This window comes from Ochlerotatus camptorhynchus, unplaced genomic scaffold (assembly GCF_037179485.1).
Source record: "Ochlerotatus camptorhynchus isolate MF236.1 unplaced genomic scaffold, CSIRO-AGI_Acam_v1.1 ptg000557l, whole genome shotgun sequence".
NCBI classification, from domain to species: Eukaryota; Metazoa; Arthropoda; class Insecta; order Diptera; family Culicidae; genus Ochlerotatus; species Ochlerotatus camptorhynchus.
In genome coordinates, this window is record NW_027041040.1 from 27,419 (window position 1) to 51,282 (window position 23,864).

The following is a 23,864-nucleotide window of genomic DNA, read 5'->3' on the forward strand; positions in this document are numbered from 1 at the left end:
ATTCCGAGGTTACTTTCACTCACAATAAGCCCCGCATGTATGCATCACCGTTATCAAATGGATATTGGTGATACATACACACTTCCAGGTTCGAAAATATTCTTTTCAACCCTGGCATGTATTTAGTGTAATTTTGATATTTATTTATTTTTTAAATAAATGGAAAGCTCTCACCATATTCTGCTCTTCCGCCGTCGTTATTTGCTTCTTTTGGAATCCCTTGGACTTTTTCTCTAACGCTTCGTATTTCATTCCGTGCTTCACCGGCAATTTCCTTCCGTAGACCGTCCTTGGTTGGTTGGTTCTAATATGATTCCGCCTTTTTTGGACGGTTTGATGTCCACCATATGTTATTGAATTGCCATGGTGATCTGGGACGAGGCTCACGTCCAAAGTCACTGGTCAATCGAGCGCTCCGTTTGCGAAAGGAGAATGAAAGAAATACGAAAGGGATCAGTTTCAAGAAGTGACAGTTTCATCAGATTCCCCAACTAACCATACTCAAGCAAAGTAAGAATATACAAGCTATATTGCGACTATATGGTTACTTGGGTACTCATATGGCCGTCAGAATGGTTCATCGGTTGCGAAGTGAAGTATTTCTGAAAGTGATGCGTAATATTTCTCAATGTTTTGAATTTATCCTAACGTTACCTCAATGTTATTTCACAGACAAGCAGACACAACACATTGAACATTTATAATTGTTAACCCTACCGCCATCTGTCGTATATACTTTGATGGGCAATACACTCAACAGATGGTTGTAGTGTGTAAACGTCAAACGCTAGGGAATTGATTATGTGCACCACAAATGGCAGTACTATCAACTAAGAAACATTTAAATTTACCGTTAAAAACGATTTTGATGAACGTTTTAAGAGTGTTATGTCTGCTTTTCTGTGATCATACCTTCACTATCGCATCTTCGGGTAATCTGCGAAAGTACTTGCATTTTTCTCAGGCACTTTTGATCTAACTGCAATTACTCTCTCATACTCGAAATGTGCCACGACCAAATTGGCACAACGACGCCCTATACGCTCTCTGACCGAAGCGCAGGGAAAATACTGCAAAGAGAACTAAAATTGGACAAAAATTGCAAGAATAAGAAAATCAGTCTAGAATATTCAGCGTAAATTTTGGAAAATATTGTAACTTTAAGAGAAGTTTTAGTATACAAAAATTGTAAAATTAAGTAAACCAGCTACCTACGAACTAAATTTCAGCGAATTCTATTTAATTGACTATAAAGATCGAAAATCGATCGTAAAATTGCAGAGATATGTTATGTTACATGTTTTATAAAGGGTGACCCCAAACATATAATCGGGAGTGTACATGCTGTCTACGAATTAAAATTATACAACCTGGATGACTGTATTATAAAAAATAAATATATATATATTAACATTAATGCCTGGCATCATGCCAATTCAACTGAAGCGTCATTTCCGCACCTCGTAGGTCAAACGTCCATCAGTATGGAATTAATGTTTGGTCCACTGAGCTTGTCACGATGCGAAGAGAAAACGCGAATACCAGCCAGTCCCATCAAGCCAGAGCATCAACTTTTCATTCAGCAATAAATCATAGGCAAATGCAAACAAATCAGGACAACATTCTGAACGTTCCAAATTCATGGTCATGCTTCCTTTCGCTTCTCACTTAAACTTTCCTACTGAGCCAATTAACCGTATATATTTACGGATTTATGAAAACACATGCTTAACGCCTTATTTTCCATGGCTCAACCGTTGTTGATAGCCGATACGCTCGCTGTTCCTCAGTACCAAAATTTGATAATACATATAAAGACGTAGCTATCTCTTTGCAAACCCACGCGCTTTCACGTGGAAAACCGATCATACGGAGAATCAAATCGAATCGTGCGAGCAATCATCTGTGTATCGTAAATGTTGTCTCTCTATATATGCATGTAAGAGTATAGGGTATAACTACGTTGTACGTGGGCGTATGTTTGATGACATTTGGGGCAATTGTCAGCATTGCTTGACTGGATGGCTGCCCTAAGTACTTTGGACTGTTGGGTAGATCTGTTTGTGTCTATATATTATGACGCGTAAACGAGCAATAATGCTGTTTATGCACGCGCGAGGTTACTGTAGCCTATGAAAAGATGAGACGGAATCATACAATCCGAGACCCATATGACGAGTGCTTTGGGGGAAAGCATGTGTAATGTGAGATTTGCGTCAATGTGAATGGACAGACGCTTATTGGTGAATCGATCGTGATAAGTAGATTATTATCCAATCTACATCCGAAGTATACAAAGATGCAATGAAAATGAACTCTGTGTAGTAAGCCTTGTGCTTTGGAAGAATCAATTTCCGTAAGCACTTGTCTTTAGCAATAGTATTTACTGGACTTCAATGATAACGTACCTTTTTCATGATATTAAATTTCTAGTTAGTTCTAATGTGCAGAAAATATATATCCTCTATACTGACCAACCTTTGAAAATATTGATCAAATCGTTTTCCCACATGTAAAATCTATTTTAGGACAATTTTGCTAAAATTGGCGTAAAAAACAACACACTTATGCTATGTTCAGGCTACAGAGCTAAAACATGTTACAAGAGGGTGCACGACTTTAAAAGTAATGTGAAGGCGGACTTCAACCAGATTCCAGGAAGCCTGTATGTGACTGCCAAGGATAAGTGTGATGTTCCCGAGAACTTCCGGACACAGAAGATGTCGAAGTTCGCCAAGAAGTACTTAATTTGGCAAGCGATTTGTACTTGCGGAAAGCGGAGTACACCTAGTGAATTAACTCTGACCCAAACTTGCCACTGCCACACGGATATTGTCCGACTGAACAACTATGCAGGAGACTGTATCTTTCTATCTGGTATAGTTCCAGAGCTATAACTGAAATTATCTTCTTGTACTCAGTACACGACGCGCCTGCTTACGTTACTTTTTTGACGCGCCCTTTTTTGACGTGTTAAACATTAATAAGTTATATTATATTAAATCAAATTTGGTCAACGATCCAGAAAAATATGTCATGATTATTATCAACGTTACAAGATATTTGCTATAAAAAACCATAATATAAATGTTAGAAGCACCTACAATATTTGATTTTTAATAATTTCATGTAAAAGAACGTTCATTTTGTTCATGGTTTGAACTTAAGACTTTATGATTTATTGACAAGACTGCCGAGTTCCTCTTGACTGTCCCTTTAGATTTTTTTTCGAAAGATAAATACCGTATGCGTGATAATGTTTGCACCATTGAGCAATGTCAAAATTAAAAAAAATTCTCAAAAATTTCGTTTTCGAGTTTTTTTTTTATTTATTCAAAGGGGGGATGTTTCTCAGAGTCTTAATCATGTTAATCATCGATCGAGTTTCCACTTGCTGCAATTACGGCCTCCACACGCTTTCGGAATGCACGGCAGGTTCTAATAATGTAGTCTGGATCCATTTCTCTCCAGGTACGGGTCAATGTTTGTCTGAGGCTTGCTGTACTCGGGTGGCGTTTAGAACAGGCCTTGGCCTTCATGACGCGCCATATTGAGAAATCCAGCGGATTAAGATCGGGGCTGGATGGCGGCCACATATCCTTCGCCCAGAACGGAAGATGTTCCTGCAACCACTTCTGAGTGCGGTTCGAGGTGTGGCACGGAGCCCCATCTTGTTGAAATACAACATTTGGCTTCGGACCGTACTGTTCTTTGGTCCACGGAAGAACATACCTACTTAAAATCCCGATGTAGACCTCCGTGTTGACCTTGTCGCCTTCTGGAATGAACACCGGGTCCTTTTTTTGCCATCGGAAGCCACCAATCCAAACACCATAACGCTAGCAGGATGCTTATTCAGATACACGTTCTTGTGCTCATCGGCCACGTCTTTTACCGGAAGAGAACTAATATACCGGTCGGTTCTGGAATTTAATACGGGATCGACAGTAAACATGCTCACGTCGGTGAACAGAACTACCGGTTTTTTTCGCTTAAAGAAGTTCAAGATTATCTTGCATCGGTCGACTCGTAGCTCCCGGATGCGGTTGGTAATCATGTGAGTTTTTTCCGTGCCCTCGACTTCGCCCCGCAATCTTCCTTTACGATCTTTCGTGCCGTAAAGTCACTGATCCCGTGTTCCTTATTGTTTCCTTATTGAACGCACTGGATTCACCCGAATCTTCCTTTTGATAGCAACGATACAACGATAACCCTCGGAACCCGAGCTGACCTCGGACGACCTGTGGCCACCTTCGCGGATAGTTGTCCTTTCTTTTCTCGGTCTAAAACCCTTTTGACGGTCCACCGGGACACTTCCACGGCGATTGAAATGTCTTTTTGCGACATTTGCGCGTGGGACAAATCACGAATACGCTGCCACTTCGTCATGGTGCAACTGTCAAACTAAGTAAATCATTTTCTTTTATACACAGCCTACTACCATCTACTACGGTATGAGCTATTGGCAAATCAAAGTTGGCACTCGTGGAGAATAGAAGAACTATGAGAGTGATGATGGTTTCGAAATTTTACACGGTGAGGTATACGAGTGCAATCTTTAAATGCTTTTATTTTGCAAATGGAGCATTTTATTTAAATCTGGTTGATGCTACGCTAGTAGAAAACTTAAGTACTTAATAGACATATAATATAGTAAAAATAATTTCTTTTCAGATTTTTATGTGTATACATAAATTTCAGCTTTTCTACAACTGTAGCAGCAACCAGATTTAAATAAAATGCCCCATTTGCAAAATAAAAGCATTTTAAGATTGCACTCGTATACCTCCCCATGGAAAATTCTGAAACCATCATCACTTTCATAGTTCTTCTATTCTCCACGAGTGCCAACTTTGATTTGCCAATAGGTTACGTGCATGCAAAGAAAACCAAGGCATTGTATGCACAGGTGAAACGGGAACCTTATTTGTACGATGGTGCAAACATTATCACGCATACGGTAGGGTAAAATGCACATAGCAGACAAAATGTGCCCCTCTTATATATCAGCTGCTAGTGATGGTGATGCAAAATAACTGACATATGTTGAACTTTAAACGTGATATGTGAATGTAAGCAATCATTTGTTTAATAAAAGTAATTTGGCATTTATAAATATTAACAATTTGATTGATCCAAGTTGTTAGATGCACCCTTCATCTTTCGACCTGATAGCTCAACTGGTATGTTTATTAGAAACATAGTAGTTATTTTCCACATTATAATGGATGAACACGAAAATCTTGTTGGGGTAACAAATGCGTTTTATTTGTATAGTTCAATGTAACAGCTTTACATTAGTACACGGCCCATCATCTTTTGCACATGCCCTGTTTTTACTTGTTTGGCTGACAAATTCAATTTCCGCTTGAAATCCTTCAGGTCAATTGCAGCACCATCCCTTTTTCTTCAGTATGTACTTCACAACTGACCAGTATTCCTCAATTAGCCTTAGTTCCGGAGTATTCGCCGGATTCATCTCCTTGGGAACAACTGCGACACTATTTTCGCTGTACCACTGTTTGGTGGAATTTGAGTAGTGGCAACTTGCCAAGTCCAGAAAAGGCAGTAGTCTATTCCGTAGACACTCCTCTTGGTAAATTTTCTGGATTATGTTTCTAGGAGTAACGAAAGTTTCGCTTTTCAGCCAACAACTACAAATTGCTTGCCAGACAAGGAACTTTTTGGGGAATTTCAACTTCTATTTGATTTAACATTCTTCCGCGCTACTCTTGTGGTCAACCGAGGTATGACATTCCTGTCCAGGAATGTAATCGAAAACTGCCAGGAGTGGATAGACAGGGATTTTCGTTTCGAGCGTGCAGGATAGAATTGTGATGTGTTTTCTCTGGTGAAGCCATGATGTAAACAAATGAACTTATCCTGACCAGTGCGGATATTTGTCATTCATTCATTCACTTTCATTCGATATTGACAATATTGTTTTACACATAGTCACTGCCAGATCCTTAGAAAAATCTTCGTCAAAATCTCATTCATTTTTTTGTCAATGACAAAGATTCATCTGGTTAGAAAAAGTGGAATTTCATGCATTCTGTGTTACATTTTTCATATCCAAGTAGTTCAGGACGTATATGCTTGTTCACTTTAGCGGCTCCATGTAATTTTAAAGTTCGGAATGAGCTTTAAACGCTTGCTCCTGGATAAAAATAACCATAAAACCACCGACAAACTGACATGACACTTAATTCTGACGTATGCCCGAAAATCATAAACGGAAAATTTAAATGTGCAGTGATCCAAACAATATTTTGATATAGATAAAAATAATTTGGCCAGAATAAACACGAACCAATTCATAACTTTTGCATGCGGGTTCATGGCTTCCCGCGAACATGGAGCCAGATTTCAGTAGTGTGCTTTGGTCAGATATTTTATTGTTTTTGCTATGGTCATTCATGTCGGTTTGTCGGTGATAAAACTACAATAATTTACAATACTTTCTATTGTTGAGAACTACGCAACAAACATTGAAAGCTGAATAAGAGCTTATTGAGACAAAAATATGCTTCTTCAGCTAAAGAATAACTTGTTCAGCTTTTAATCAGCTCAAACTGTTTGTTGGGTGACCCTGTTGAAATTGTATTGTATTGGTCAAGTGATCATATTGCCACCACAATAGGTTTACAATAAATTATATGTTATCAATATTTTGAACAGTAAAATAACAGTAAAATTTGTTGTAATGAGATAGAAATATGTTCGATAAAAAATTGTTTTTTTTTTTAAAGTTACAGTAACTAACAACCATTGGGGTTCTATTGTAAAAGTCTCATTAACAATAGATTTTTCGGTACATACATTACAATTTTTTGAGTGCTGATCCTCATACTTTATCTTTCGAACGAATCTGTTTAAGGGACCAAGTTCTGATCGTTGGATTTGTTTTGACAACCATTGTTTTGACAATAAGTATCATGCGGTTCTATCAGGTTCATGTTTTATGATGATCAAAATAATCAAAACAAAAACATTGGACGCCTAGTTGAATCTATGATGCATAGGTAAAATAGTGTCCTTCGCGATTAAGACGAAGTCACGTTCTATCCTTGCTCGTTTTTTCACAATAAGTTGATATGAAGGGGTAAGTATACATATAGCACTGCATCTTTTTGTAGTAAATCTTCAAAATTGTGATGAAGTTTTCAGTTAACCCTTTGTCTGTACCTCTAAAATAAAGCTAAGTTCATTGCGAAAATCCTTCAAAACGGGTATTAAATAAAATTCTAAATATGTCTCAACTAAGAGGCAGGCATATCAAGAAGAGTTTAACATGCAAAATGTCAGAGAATAAATCATTTTGATGAATAATCAGGATTGCAGAATTGCCTGTAGTCATATTGACCCCAAGATACAAACAAAGAGTTAAAGAACATGATTTACACACTGACACCACCCAGTGGCTAGGCCGATAGGGATGGGATGGGAATTTCCTCCGGGTAAAACTTTATTACTCTATAACTTTATTTTATTGTTATTGTTAATTTACCATATGTTTATGCGCTAAAAGAAATTACTAAGATTTTACGTTCAATCGTACACAGTTGAAATTCACTGCTTGGGCTATTTTTTAATTGAACCTCCGCTGGTTGGGCCATGTCCTAATTAAAAAGCAACTGGATGTCAAAATCTCTTGTCAGATTGGAATTGACAATCAATCATAAATTCTTCCAGGGAATGTATTTTCGACTGCAAATCAAATGTAATGAATATAAACATTTGGTATTTTTTTTTTCTTCATTTTTGTGATTTTTAGCCGTAGGCTAGCTGGTATTTTTTCGAAACATTTGAAATTCTATAAGAAAACACAAGTAAAAATTATGCACTTAATATGACTTACTTCTTTCGATTTAATCCGCTTTTTGTGAAATCAGCTCAACCACATCAAAAAAAGCGCTCACCTCCCAACCAATTTTAGCCTTCTGTCAGTTGACCAACCCGCTGGTTTAGTTCAGATACAATTTTATTCGAAAGAACCTTGTCAGTTCAAACATCGTTAATATCGAATAATGTTAAAATCAACATAATTGTGAAGGTCACTATACAAAACCAACACAAATGAACCATCTATTCATAAATTCGCATTCGCAGTAAGGAAGTTGCACTCGGCCACTTAGATGGAATCCCCCGAAGAACGCGTTACCCACTGAGTTGCACCCACCGCTTTTTCTCGGCGGGGTTTCAACCAGTCGGTCTGATTTTTTGCATGTGAGTAGGGTCAATGGAGAACTAGTCACTCACAGAAAATCAGAGCACTTGGTTGAAAACCCACCGAGAAAAAGCGGTGGGTGCAACTCAGTGGATAACGCGTTCTTCGGGGGATAGCTGTAGCACTATCTCCAACAATAAAGACCTGTCCTGGCCAAGTCCTTGCAACTGCAGGGGATGGAATTGTAAGTTGGACACTTACTTAAGAGAGATGCGGAGAACTCTACGACCTTAAGGGAACATTCATAAATGACTTAGTATTTGTGGGTGTATCAGTGTATCAAACGGTTTATGTCAGGATCAAGGTTGATCTTTGTCGTTTATCGACAGCAGCGCTACGGGTTGGAGCTGAAAAGGTAGTTACCATCTCTATAATTTAGGAAGGCTGCTTACAGAGGAAATCGTTTAGTTTGTAGCATTTGCTAAGATTAGAACAGTATTTCAACAAGAAAATTTTCAAAAATAAAGTAATCAATATATGCTGGGGATCGGTATTCTACTGATTGACCCAAACAATGAAATTAATTTCTTCGCAACCCCCTGGTCTTAGAGTTATCTCTATGCGTGAATCCCACACCGTGTCCGGGGGTACATATGGGTATACACTAGACTGATGCAAAATTTGAAATTTTCACTCCACAGTGCTCAAACGGTTCCAAATTGGGCCCTGATCATTCTCCCAAAAACTAAACTCATTTAGTAAGAAACTGACTTAGCACAAACTATTTGAAGTTAGTTTATATGGGACTTACTATGGAGAAACCATAATTTCGATTCATATCTATCTCAAAATTCACCAGTTCACTCTACTTTAGAAAATGATAGCTGAGCTTGTTGAAACTTTTCTCAGCTACAACTTAGTTGAAGACCACTTTTCGATCAAATGTAAGGAACAAGTCACTGATGTCTTATGATTATGATGTCTTATGATTATGCTCCATCAGCTGTCCAGCAGGCAACATTGGTGTTTATGGCGCGTAGAATAGAGGACAAAAATCATGGCTACTATGTCACACTGCAGAATACAGTGTTGCCCACAATACAGTTGCTTAATTTTGCCATAAGATTTATCAATGTCTTAAACAATTAATAACGTTTGGCTGAAAAATGATTTTCTGCAAAGTTGTAGCTGATAAAAATTCCCATAAGAATAGCAATAGAATTTGTTATTAGTACAATATGCAAAAGGCTAGAAGACAATGAACAAAAAGTTTTGTTTTCCCCTAGTGATTTCCATATAAACTTCAAATGGTTTGTGCCAAGTCAGTTTCTTATCAAATGAGTTTAAACTTTCGGAGGTTAATCAGGACCCGATGTGAAACCGTTTGAACACTGTGGAGCGAAAATTTCAAATTTTGCATCAGTCTAGTATACACTGGTTCACACTATAGATACTATAGATTCCATAGATAAGCGGAGGCACAAAAAGTGTTTTCGACAACCATGAAAAATAAATGCTCTTACTGGTATTATAATACTTCTCCCGCACAAAACACCATGATGACATCATGATAGTTTGGCTCCACTAACTGACAGCTCGTTTGGCTACATTCTACTTTGCCTCCGCTTATCTATGGATTCTTAAGTATCTATAGTTTACAGTATCAGAACATAACACTACAAAGCACAGCTATTGAAAATTTGTTTCTCCTTACTAAAAAAACACGCGGACATATTCCGATATTATCGAGATCTACGTTCTTCCCGTGACAACCGTGGAGGTACAAAGGTGGCCTACACGCTAAGATCAGATAACCCAAATGTAGGTTTACTTTACCCAAATCAGGCGTAAACTGCACAAACTCAGATATGGGTAAATTTTTTAACCCAACTATGTGTAAATTTAAGTCAAATTTGCATTAAAATAAATCATTTATGGTTCATAAAAACCCATATTTGGGTTAAAAATTTACCCATATGTGAGTTTGTGCAATTTACGGCCAATCTCGGTAATCTCTTTGTATCGTCTGGGTAAACTGATCTTAGCGTGTAGGTCTCTAGTAACAACGGGCATCGAACTAACAATCCATTCCCTTCCGGATGACCGTAAGTACTTTGCCGGCACTGATTTACCGGAGTCGGTCATCAGTATGCATACTCTCTACTCATGCTGACATTGCATGCTCGTCGTGTTTTATATGGTTTAGCATCAACTCCATCATCAGTTGTGTGTTGTGATATGCGGGGCTCGGTGACCTTAGAGCGACCGTTTTTGCTTACTGAGCAGAACATTATGAGTTTAATATCTGACCTTTTCACATTCAAGATTCGTTAGTCGCTTTCTTTCTTAACATGATCCCATCACTTTAACACTCCAAACACGATGCCTCCGGTAAAATGTGTAACGGCAAACTTGCAATGTTTTAAAAAACATAGCTTAGTCATTTATTGATGAATTTCAAATCTACTGGCGCCATATAGAACAACATATTTCAAAAATTTCAAAAGATTAAAAATCCATCGATAAATATCTGAGTAATGATTTATCAAACATTGTCAATTTTCCGTTACACATTTTACCGGAGGCATCGAGTTCGGAGTGTTAAAGTGATGGGATCATGTTAGTGTGTAATTACAGCTGATCTGGCAATAACGGAGTAGCAACCACAGGTGGTAAAGCATGCTCATGCTTGTGCTGAAAATCTGAAGATCTGATCTTGTTTAAGCATGCGACCACAGACTGTATTTAAGAACAGAGTTTCGATCTAGCTACGGATTAAATCCAATTTCATTAAACCTCTGTAAGAACAAATTGTAAAACATCAATTACGGATCCTGTGAATGGAATTAGTTTGATTCCATATGCTTGGAGCTTTTGGATTTTTAGTCAATACTATAGCATATCATTTTTATTTTGATCAACCATGTGGTGTTTTTTTATAATATTCGAAAAAAAATTAAAGGGGAGAATGGTCTGCAACATTCGATTCAGGTTTAGGAAAATACCCTTTGAAAGGGAGGGGATCTTAAATTGGCTAAAATATTCCACGTCCATATGAGTATGCCCTCTAACGAGTCAGACAGAATGAAATATCTACAGCTCTATAAAGGAAACATGCTACACGAATTACCTTCTTCACAGAGGTGATCAACTTAGCTTCGAATCCGCTAGTTTAAAGTATTAGTATCGATAATCGCTAACTGATAATTTTATAATGAGATTATCGGTAGCTAACGATAACCGCCAACTATTTTCAAACTAGTTTATTTTCAGAAGTTTGCTTGTACAAAATTATTTTATTATACAAAATAAAGTTGATTTATTATACCTCAAAGCACAGATCTCTCCAATTTCTCCATTTTTTGTGACTAAAATTATATTTATGTGGTTTTATTTGTGATGATTACGATCACCTAACGCGTCAGATCCGGATCTAATGTTGGTGGCCCTTCCGTTCATACTAAGTGAAACCTTTGAATATCAAATAATTCATTACTTTTTACACATAAATAGAATTGATTTGCGATCTTCAACAAAGTTGTTTGGCACAGATTGTGCAATTTAAATCTTAGATATATGCAATATTGAACAATGCGTGCATTTTGAACATGTGAATTATTATTTCCTATCCTTTTCCCATGAACGTTCCCTTAGTAACTTTAAAATTATGGCACAGATCTAGATCACAATCAAACTCATTCAATTTTGACAAAGTTTTTGAATACCTCAATTCAAATATAAAGAGCAGTGAGGCATCGGGTAAAAGGTATATCTATTAGTGTCCTTTGAACCATTTACGATGATAATTAGCGGACTATTTAGCGAATCATCAATTTAGCGAAAGCTAACAAAAACGATAATGGTTTTAAAACGATAGCTCAGCTAATTCTCTATTAGAGGATTAGTGGAATTTTGCCCACCTCTGCCCTCAGCCCTCGTATATTGATCAGGATGTATTATTTCCCATGTATGCTACTTCTCAATCTAAAATGTCGCATACGACATTTTTGCAATGCAACATTTTGTTCATCGATGGTACATCCTACAAAGACAATTTTGAGCGAAAAGCTATTCCAAGTTCGTCACTATATGTGGCACATGCGCATTCAAGTCACCCGCATCGAGTGCCTCTATGAATCGCTAGCATAAGCTACAAGTTACAAACGGTCAACACGAATGAACGATGATGAGTAGCATTCAATGTAGCCCACCTTTTTCGAACACGACAGCATAGCGTCCCCTATTTCATCGAGCCACTCCTGTTCGTCGTATGTTTTGTCGAAAAATGAAGCGACGCTTGGCATAGGCATACCCCACCTGCTAGGTATTTACGCCTCAGACCTTGCCTGCTTGATTGTGTTTACAAAATGTCATAACAGAAAACACAAGCCACTGCATTTCGTGGTAACCTGGTAAGCATAAGATAAAGGGTACCAAAAAGGGAAAATCGATTTTCCAATCATCGGAAAGAGAAAGATACAGTGCACAATGTTATCACCTAACTGAACGTTCTCGACAGGTACTGGATTTTTTTTTAAACCGTTTTCGAGAAATAAGTGTAAATATGTACAAATAGTAGAACTCAAATGATATCACACGAGCTGAATTATTTTGTAGATAGTGACAAAAGATCAAGAAAGCGTGTTAACAGTTCCGAAATAGCAATGGATTCGAATTTCGATTTTGAAGAGCATATGGAAAAATATGACCAAGAGGTACTTTTCAGATTTATTGAACATTGAATAATATTTCTAACCGGATGATTTTTCCTTACAGAATTCCGCAATCCACAGAAAGCTTCAGAGCAAAGTGGAAGCTCTGAAAATAATGCGAAATGAGCTGGAGAAGTACCGTTCCGAGCGTGACCAGTTCAAGCTGATGGCTGAAACTCTGCAAATGCGATACTCAGCCATAAAAAGTAGTCTCAATTCGCCGGAATTCCAAGCGGCTGGATTCAGCCATAGCTCTGCCATTAACCTCCTGGTGAATCAAACTCGCGAGCGAAACTTGTCCTTGAGCACGGAAGTCGAAGCCTTACGGCAACGGGTGCACGAACTCGAAGGGGACATCGAAGTTCTACGAACGAGAAACTGCGACCTGCAGGCGGTATTCAACAAAATGAAATCCGCGGAAGATGCTAAGCTCAAGGATTGCAATGGCGTAGTTTGGCAGGAGGAAAAATCCAAACTGATTGCCCAGATGGAAAATCTGAAGAAGAAAAATGCGCAACTTCAGTACGACTTCCGATCGCTGTTGGACGAAAAAGAGGATGTGGTCATGGAACGGGACGCGTACAAATGCAAGGCACACCGACTGAACCACGAGTTGAGTGTTATGCTCAAGGGAGATAAATCACAGCAGAAGATTGTCGATATTGATGGATTGATTCTGGAGAACAAATACCAACAGGAGAAGATAACGAATTTGGAAAATGAACTGGAACTGTCCCGACAGTCGGCTACGAAGTACAAGGTATGTAGAAGCGTTCCAATTACATACAAATTGATTTGATGGCACAACTACTAACCAAATTTGCTTCCATAAAGAACATGCTAGACACCAAGCGGAAAAAGGGAATCATCAAACTTGGCACTAACAACAACCAGAGGGTCATGTCTCATTCGCAAGGTTATTACTCATTTTACTAACTTTGGTAGAACATGTTGCTTAAAGTTGTAATGTTTCGCTGTTAAATTTTATTATTGTTCATCATGTGTTCATCATACTCTTCTCAAAGTTAACCGTTTAACTCTTATACCTAAAAAATCCAGAAGTTTCTGTTTAGCAGATAATAATTAGCTTCTGATTCATCAAACTGACCTGCCCATAAAAAGTATATCTCAGGATAAAAATAGGAAAAGAACCAAATGTTTGATGATTTAAAAAGTTGATATTTTTACGGTATACTAACAGCAACATCTGGTAAAGGATTTTTGCTTCAGTGTTTTGTGATTCGCGAGAAATCAACTTGAACTGTTCTAACTTGGCTTCTTTTCATATCTATATGCGACAGTAACTGCTTATTATATTATAGGTATAGGGAGATGTATTAAATTTCAAATTCGTTTATAAAGTGCCATCTGAAACATGGTTTCCCAGAAATCCACAAAACATTAGACATGTCACGACTAAGAACTTCATGATCACTTCACATAAGCTCCAATAAATCAAAAAAAGTGCAGAAAACTTCGGGAAGTTTAGATACCTTCTGGGCAGCCTGATTAATGTCAGGGAAATTCCAGAAACATTTTCAGAGGAATAATCATAGCTTCAAGGAAGTTCCAAGAACTTCAGGAAAGTTCCAAGAACTTAAGGAATATTAGAGAACTTCAGGGTAGTCCAGGGATAAAAAGAAATAACCGGGGATTACGGGGAAGGTTCATGAACAGACTGTTATCCCGCTTAGGTAATATCTGAGAAATTCCATAAAATGTTGTTGGACACTTCAGGGAAGCTTCCAGAATTTCAAGACGGTTCCATCAGCTTCATGGAAACTACAGGAACTTTTTAAAAGTTCTAAGAACTTCAGAACAGTCAAGAAAACTTCAGACAAGTCCAAAGAACTCAAGGATACTTTAAAGAAATTCTAAGCTAGCTTGCTAGGTTTGGAAAGCTTCAGTCTAGCACAGATATTCTAAGTGCAGTTCTAATTACTTCAGAGCAGCTTCATAAGTATCAGAAAAATTTCAAAAATCAGCAAGCCGAGAAAAAACCTGTTGAAAATTTATTTCTCCACATGCTTTTGTGGATGGTATAACCTAGTTTGGGGATTTTCACAATATTTTCTGAACAAAACATGTAACTTTTAGTGCACAATGTAAAATGCTGGTAGTTTACAATCGATTCTAATGGATAACTCATTTCTGACAAAAACCCACATGGGACTGTTACGCTTTTATGGGTAGTTTAGAGCATTACCAAAAACTTTAGAGATGCACCGAAAACATCAGATTTTCAAAGATCTTGAACAATTAGTAATTTTGTTTGGGTTCAGGTTCCAGGGGTTGGGACCTTCATCAGGGATAGTTTTTATTTTGGATCGTGAAGCTTTTTGCACTGACGGTACAACCGAAGACAACATATCAAGAAGACTGGCTACTTTGCCACTCGAGCAAAGAAGAAAGCAACGCAAAGAAAAACGAGCAAATACACTAGCCTTTCTTCTGAAGATGAAACCTTTGCTATCCTGTTCTTTCGAAGCATTTACATTTGAGCGGCAAATGACGCAATTGTGTCTGTCTCAACCGCTCGTATGAGAAAATGGGAGAGTTGACAGTCAGAAGGTCAATTTAAAATGCTGTAATGTCGGACGTAAAACATCGTAGCGTTTTTATCCACCGTTAAACTCAAGATCCAATTCCTCAAAAAATTTGTATTTTAATGTTTTCCTGATTGCAGACAAGTTTTACTCGAACTCTAGTTTTGTATGTAGTTCTCTTAATTGTAATTATGGGTGCTCCATAAATGATCGAAACCACACTGGCCCAATAACCAAAACGATAACCAGATCGTGATCATGGCGGTGATTTTTTTAAAGAATGGGATCTTTCAAATATTTCAAATCCATCAATCTTGAAAATTTCAATTCCCTTCCGCATCTTTTGCTGTAGCCGTCGGATGAAAAAAAGGGTGGAAGTGAAGAACACAATTTGATTTGACAATCCCAATGGAAACCCACAATAGGCAAAATTTAAAGTTTTATGAAGGCACTGTATGCGGATCACGTTGAGATGGAAGCAACGTACCGGTTTGCGGAAGAGAAGACAATCTTCAATAAGTTCAAAACGAAAAAAATCAATGCAGTTTAATGTATTGCATGACCCGTAGAAATAAGTTTCCCGATATGCTGATGGAAAGACAGTAGAGGTATGCATGTCACTTGCGGAGGGCAACGTTAGTAATCAAGCGTTGGTGCGGAAAAAATAAACGGGTCACACGTGAAAAACTTTCTGCTCCAAGGCGGAACAGCCCCAGGCTGAAAGCCTCCTTAATAAAGAAAACCTAACCTAATTTTCTGCTCAGTTGGACCTCGACATATATATAACATCATGTTTTTTTTACCTCCTAAAAATACAATAAACTGTAACTTTTCATCGTAATTTCTCAAATATTTGCTGCTCAATGATCAACTATTCAAGATTTATCGATATAGTTTTTGGCTTGATTAAATGAGTCTACATAAAGCTTGTAAAAAGTTTTCTTATTTTACTGCGATTGAAAAACTGTTATTTCTTGAAATACAATGAACCTGAAATTGTGTACATTTGTAGTCTCCAATTCTTTTTATCACTACAGATTATTTAACATGTTCCTTATTGATAAAATCAATTATTTTGAACAAGTAAAGTTGCACTAAGCTTCAACACCTTGTTTTTAATTCGTTCCTTTATTGTGTTAATCTTCACACCCTGGATCTAAATCATCAAGAAATAAGAGAGCGCTCAATAGTCAAACACTTTAAATTTTCATCTGTTACTAATGCATGTGCCTTTAGAGCAACTAACCTCAAAGCTATAACACGATCGAAAATGCAATGTGTCGTAAGCGCCAAAACCAAATCTATTAAGGAGAACCTTTTTTCTCTTCAGGCAGTATTGCCAATTCAGAGAAAATTTAGCATAGAGTGACAGCTCATAGAAGCTGTATTCAAATTCTTGCCCAAGACGTCATATTTAAAAGACGTTAAACAATACCGCCATCTACTCATCCGATCGCGTCATATCATGAGTAAGGGACGAACACAGGTACAATTAATATTTACTTGGTTTGCGCCTCACCTCGTTTGACAGATCTGATTGACAAATTGAATTGCGGACAAATCGGTGGCCATATTGCGCAAGTCGAAAGAAAGTATTTTTGTTGTATGAACGCTTGTATGAAAAAGTTTGTCGTTTCGACTTGCAAAATGAGGCCCCTGGTATAAAACAGTGCTTGGCTTGGTTCGAATTCAGTCGAAAATAGACCTAAAAATAAACTGGATTCAAATATGCATATTTTAGAACTAAGGGGCTGTTCATTAACTACGTAGACAGGGGGGGGGGGTTGGAAATTATTCGAGACCCATTCACAATTTAAAAATTGTGTAAGGACAATTGTCTGCGCTGGAGGAGAAGGGGGTCAAGAATCCTAAAACCCTGTCTATGTAGTTAATAAACTGCCCCTAACATGAAACACCTAAATAGGAAAGTTCGATCATTTGGTTTAGGAATTTAATATTGAATAACTTAAAAATGATATAAGATAGCAAATATTTTTTTCAGGGATCTCTCATTCTCAGGGAGCAGCAATGCATTTTATGTTAGCAAGTAATATCGTGCACACTCGGGAACCTTACCGCTCCAAACAAAACTTACGTTTTGATTTTTCTAAAAAATATTGCAAAAAATGAGAAAAGAAAGTTTTTTTTTAATGAAAATTTTGTTCTACTATCCCGGTCATAAGACCCTTTAAAAATCGTTTCGTAACGTAAACGTTTCTAGCTCATATCTCTCATTTTACAACCGATTATCGATCTTTGTGGGTCATTTGAAAAGTATTGCCTGAAATTTTTCTGGTAGGTTATTGGTTAAATACATTTTACAATTTATGAATAGTAAAACTTCTCCCAAAGTTAGGTTATTTTCCAAAATTCACACTGAATTTTCATGACTGAATTTTTTCAGAATTGAGTAGACCATATTTTGAAATGAAAGGGATAGTAGCATCCTTCTTCTATACCCATCGTGATACGTTTGTGAAAGTTTGGCTGAAAATTATAATATGCTTTAAATTAATAACATAGTTATTCTAGTCTTCGATCAAAAGTTTGGGGTCATCCCACAATATGGTTTATCGCAATTGTAGGTATTATTGAAGTTTAAGTATACAAAAAATGGGAAAATATGTTGAGCCACATACCAACGTAGTAAGTTACATTGATTGCCTTTCAACTACTGCAAAGAGAACTAAAATTGGACAAAAGATGACAGAGATATGAACAGAAAGTTTAATCAAAGTCAGCCCAGTATGGTGTAAGCGCTCAAAAGTTTGGGGTCACCATCAAAACGAAACCTGGAAATGTTGTTTGGTTTATATTTCTGCCATTTATTGTGCAATTGTTGTTCTCTTTGCAGTATCTGAAAAAAATTCAAAAGCTCCAGTTGAAAAACAAATATTAGCCGGTAAGTTTCCCGTTAAGTGCATCATACAATTCAGTGACTCACCTTACCTTGTTGGTTCAAATTATATCCTTTCAGATGATTAATATACTGCAAACCATATCTCTTTTCGTTCACCATTGCTATATCGGTGCTTTATATTTTTCCATAATATTGATTATTGGGTTAAACAAGGTGATAACCGCAAAAGCACACATCAATCCGAGTGCAAACTGAAAATTGATACGCATCATCATCTGGCATACGGGCCTTTCATTTTCGTAAACTCTATTGTAATCGCTTTTTCGTAGTATCAAGATTTCCATCGCACTCCTTTTGGCATCAAATAATCAAATAACCCCCTTCATCATATCGCCTACAGTGAAAGATCTCCTCGAACGTGGAACCGTGGAAGAGCTACCCCTCAAAGCAGCGACCATATCGGAGCTAAAGTCACTCTGCCTAGCGCTATTGGATAATGTCAATGACAAGAGTCTGGCTTTATCGCACCAAAAGAAGACTAACAAGTGTGTTTTCGTTGCCAATTCGCACCTGTTCCGGTGCAAAACAACAACTTATTTTTCTCAACTCGTTTCAGACTTTTGGCTGCCAAGATATCGGAATTGGAGCAACGAATACACGCACTCACAGGGACGAACGAAATTGTAACCGCGTCCAGTCTTTCACCCTCGCAAATTCTACTCAACGGATACAGCTCAGCGACGGTCGATGTGGGCCTGAGCGAGGAAATCAAACAACTCAAAATTGCAATCCATTCCGAACTCAGCGATAGTGGAGGCGCTGAGGGAAAGTGTAATGTCGAAGCAACCAGTTCCAATACCTCGCAAGGTTTGCTGACCGAACTGCTTTCGTCCGAATCGAATAAGAGCCTACCGAGCTGTTCGGAAATTGGTGATCAGGACTACGGTAGCGCGTCCTCTTCCGATATGACGTCCAATGCGGAGGAAAGTACCGGGATCTTGTTGGAACCATACATTAAGGCTAACCGCAGCGGATCTACGGACAGCAAGCTTCCTGAACTGCCTCCGGAGATTGCAGAGCTCGTGCGGCAACTATCGAAGAGTATGGATGTTGGTGCTAATTGAAAGCGGATGGAATTTGTTAACACTATTAATGATCTTGAATCTTGATTGACACACGTGTTTTTCGAAGGCTTGTTTTCATTTCCGGGTACAGTTCAGCAATCAGTTATGCTAGTTTAGGATGAATATACCAAGCAAACGTATCCTTCTATCAGAATCTATTCACATTACTAACCTGATAAAATAAAGAAGGTCGTTATGGCAAATGAAGTCAAGCTAATAGTTTTCCGATGATTCGAAAAATCTTTTTCCTTTTTAATTTTCTTCTTCCTGGCTCTACCAGCTGCACTTTAATAGTTACAGTGAACTCTCTACATTTTGATATTAAATGGACCATCGAGTTAAGGAATTATCGAGAGAACAACAATCGCATTCCTCCAGGAAATCAACATCACAGTAGCCATGAAATTTAATTTTACTATGGTTCAATATCTCGATATCGAGTTACTACCCCGTATAGATATGGCTTATATCATAGGATTTCCAGTGAAAATTAGATGTATGAGTGCTCATTGCAAGACAGCATATATTACATGATATAAGTCATAGTCTGTACGGGCCAGTACGGGGTATATTTAAACAACAATCAATACGAAACTAACGATTTGAAATTGGCTCACTACTTGACTAGCCTATTGGTCCCAAGAAAACAATTAACGTACCCCATTCTAGTCGAAATTCTAGTACTACACAATGTTTGTTTTGATTCGCTATGAAAGTTTGACAGATAAAATGAGGGGTTATTGGTTTTTCCTATGTTTCGAGGGGTGAATCGATTAGCTTGGGACCGAAGAGAGTACCAGATCTGAGCCAAAAAGTTGAGCACGTTATTTAGGGACCTTCTCGTCTTAGAGTTAACTCTATGGTATAAAGGACATCAAGTTGTGGATAGTTGACTGTATGAGTTGAGAGCTTTCTATGCCTGCCAATACATGAATTTGCAAATTGTGTAACATGCAATGATAGTCTTATATTTTCAACTCAAAAATAATAATATACAGGACAGGAAATCGTACCCGTCGCCTCCCGCTTGGTAATACCAACGGGTGGAAACTAACGATTTTAAATTGGCTCACTACTTGACTAGCCTATTGGTTTCAAGCAAATCGATCAACGTACCCCATTCTAGTCGATATTCTAGTACTACACTATGTTTGTTTTGATTCGCTATGAAAGTTTGACAGTAACAGAGCTGAGCCAAAAAGTTGAGCACGTTTCTTCGGGACATTCTAGTCTTAGAGTTACCTCTATGGTAATACCATAGAGGTAACTCTAAGACCACTGGGTCCCGAAGAAAATCATTATTATTTTTGGCTCACTCAGTACCATAACAACGGTCCCAAGCAGTCCCAAGCTATTTCACTCACCCCTGCATGTTCTGCATGAATCCACACACCCCTGATGTTATCTGTCAAACTTTCATAGCGGATCAAAACAAACATAGTGTAGTAATAGAATTTCAACTAGAATAGGGTACGTTAAACGTTTGCTTGGGACCAATAGGCTACTAAAGTGGTGAGCCAATTTAAAATCGTTAGTTTCGTATTGATTGTTGGTAATACCGCGCCTTAAGATACTAAACTATTGCGGATCTTAGGAAAAATTACCATCCGTCGGCTACCGTAGAGTTCTACCACAGCTGTACCGCAGGAGCACAGCAAAAACAAAGTGTGCTTTAACAAATCTAGATAGAGCTAGAATTGGGGCGTAACAGATTTTGTAAACAATGACTTCTCTAGTTGATTTCTAAGAATTCAAGGCACAAGCCAACATATCCATCGGCTTGGGAAAGTCTTTCCCTACTCGATGGTGATATCGATGAAAAGTGACACAAGCTGACTCGATGAAAAGTGACACAAGCTGCGGGCAATGTTCACTAATCATGAACACTAAATGTTCATGATTCATATGGATGAACTTCTTCTTCTTCTTCTTCTTACAAATTAACCGCAAATCTCGCGTAGCTTTTCAAAAGTTGCTAAGTAACAAATGTCAAAAAATCGAGTTAATCGATAAAAACTACTGCTCTTCTATCAATGTATGTAATATAGTATAAAGTCACCCATCCAAATTTACTTTCATTTATTTAAGATAATCATAGGTCAAAAATTGTCCAATGTACAGTTTGAAATGATGAGTACGTGATTGTTTACTTCGGACATTTGGACTGCCTGGTGCTTGGTGCTCATTTTCAAAAGGCGGGGCATGGAAAACCAATCTAAGGTTAGGTACTCTATACCGCAATCTGTGAAAGGGAATCTAGTATCATGTAGAAAAAAAACGTCCAATCCCGAGCAGGAAAAAATAACTTATTAATACCAAATTCAGGTATGAAAATAGCATAATTGGCATCCTAAATTTGGTATAAGTAAGGCTAAAATAAAATAAAAAATACCAAAAATAATACACCTCAAAATTGTTCTACGAATAACGAACTAATAAATAATTTAACAAACGGATAACAGACGCTTTTTTAGATGCCAACATATCATACTTTGTTATTTTGAAGGTCTTCCAATACCAATTCTATAACTCTTTTAGGCATTGTTGTCTAAAAACTGAAAGATCACATTTTGTTATTGTGGTATTCATTTGATATTTTACAAAATATTTCGATAACTGCATAATATCAAAACAAGATTTTATACCACAAATATACCGAAATCTGGTATCATACCACATTAAGATATTCATTTGTTATCGATTAGCTATCGGTTCCTGCTCGGGATGTAACACTCATTGATTATGTCATTAAGAAAAATCGTCCAATGTAACATGTTTGATGCACATAATTGGCATGATGCACTTTTACATTCTTTATCTTACTTCTAAAAAACTTGGACTGGACCCAAACTAAACGTTGAAATGCACATGCCTAACAAAAGTTAATAGCAATGCGAAAGTTGTTGGTGCTACTGAAGCGCAAGGTTGTTAAATTATGTGAACTGTAATACCCACAAATAGAAAAGTTCCATCGTTACATGCACCGCATGAACCATGGTTAAATTGATGTGTGTAATTGAGTTGTTGTTTGCAAGAAATCGACGATGGTTGGTACCTCATACAGGGCCAGTCAGAAGTTCTGAAACCTTCTGAAGTTACGTCGTCGGATTATACATTTCTGAACATGAGCCATCCTGGTCTCTAATTCTTCCCATTTTACTTGGTGGTTCCACTTGGGCCATGCCGTCTAGAGATTCGAGTTCGAAGATGATTTCTATTGGCCTATTACCCATTGGATCTTTATCGATTTGTTGAGGATTATGCCGAGCTTTCTAACGAAATATCCATGGCCGATTCTCACTACCCACTAATAAATGTCGAGATGCAGGAACTTGAATCCCGTCGATTGCTTTTCATTCCTCTTCTTCAAGCTTATTGCTTATCGCATATTAGCTTATTGCGTGCTCTCAACTAAGTGTTCTAGATGCACTTCCACAGTTATTAATTGAGAGCTTTCGATGTCTGGTACCATTCTTGCATTAGTATAATTGTATGGGTACCCAAGTAACAATTCAAGCTGAATAGTAAGAACAGAAACTGATTATTGGTTGATTTAAGGAGTACAAAGCTGACTAACAGCAGGCTGAATATATAGTTGATTAGTAATGCATGAAGCTAATTGTATCCACATAATTCAACCTCAATAATTTAGCTGATCTAAAGATTGAACAAGCTTTATTTTAGCTTAACACTACTCCGCAAATCAGCAATGCGCTACACATATTTTGATAGCCTGATTTGTTAAGTGTAGTCAGTGTTACTCGTTGCATTTTCGGAATTTTCTTCTAAATTCACTGCCTACCTTTCTAATCCCAAGCAGCGGCAGCAGTAGAGACAAGGTAAAGGAGCTTTTTAGGAATAGCTCCAGGTAGAAGAGGGCTGCGACGACGTCGGAAGTATTAACATTTGTAATTCTGTGTTTTGACAGCTATATTGCACATAATTTTCATGCAGAATTCCAAAAATATAACTCATAAAAATATACATAAAATATATAAGATATGAAACGGTCTTCCATATTGTTTTTTTTTATTTCTAAATAAAGTAGAAGGCTGAATATGGGTTGGAAAAGACTGTTAATTTATATAACTCTGAAGCTTTTGGCTGATTAAAATCAGATTTAGATGTTTAAAAGCTGAACAAAGGTTAATGTGGTCTATGTGCAACAATTATTCAAACTAAGGCTGAATTAAAATTGATTAAACAACATTTGTTAAGCATCAAATTGTTACCTGGGAAGTACAATCACACCCCTATGGAGGTCGATAAATTTACCAACCCGAAAAATGTCTAGACCGGACCGGGAATCGAATCCAGCCACATCTAGCATGGTCTTGCTTTATAGCTGCGCCTTTACCGACTGAGCTAAGCGAGGTCCCAATGCTTTTCATGTTTAAGGAATTAAAAAGTGCATAAGATTGGTCAGATCGCACCGGATTGGAAAAAGTCTGG

The 23,864-nt window shown here is 37.6% G+C and overlaps 1 protein-coding gene across 1 annotated transcript; it reads left to right on the forward strand.

Moving 5' to 3' along the window:
* Positions 1 to 12,608: 12,608 nt before the first annotated feature.
* Positions 12,609 to 19,546, forward strand: LOC135713489 (coiled-coil domain-containing protein 149). The gene is made up of 5 exons (XM_065236614.1): positions 12,609 to 12,885; positions 12,947 to 13,642; positions 13,717 to 13,798; positions 18,689 to 18,833; positions 18,905 to 19,546. The coding sequence occupies exons 1-5, from the start codon at positions 12,757 to 12,759 to the stop codon at positions 19,410 to 19,412; spliced, it is 1,560 nt and encodes a 519-aa protein (XP_065092686.1). The 5' UTR covers positions 12,609 to 12,756; the 3' UTR covers positions 19,413 to 19,546.
* Positions 19,547 to 23,864: the final 4,318 nt, after the last annotated feature.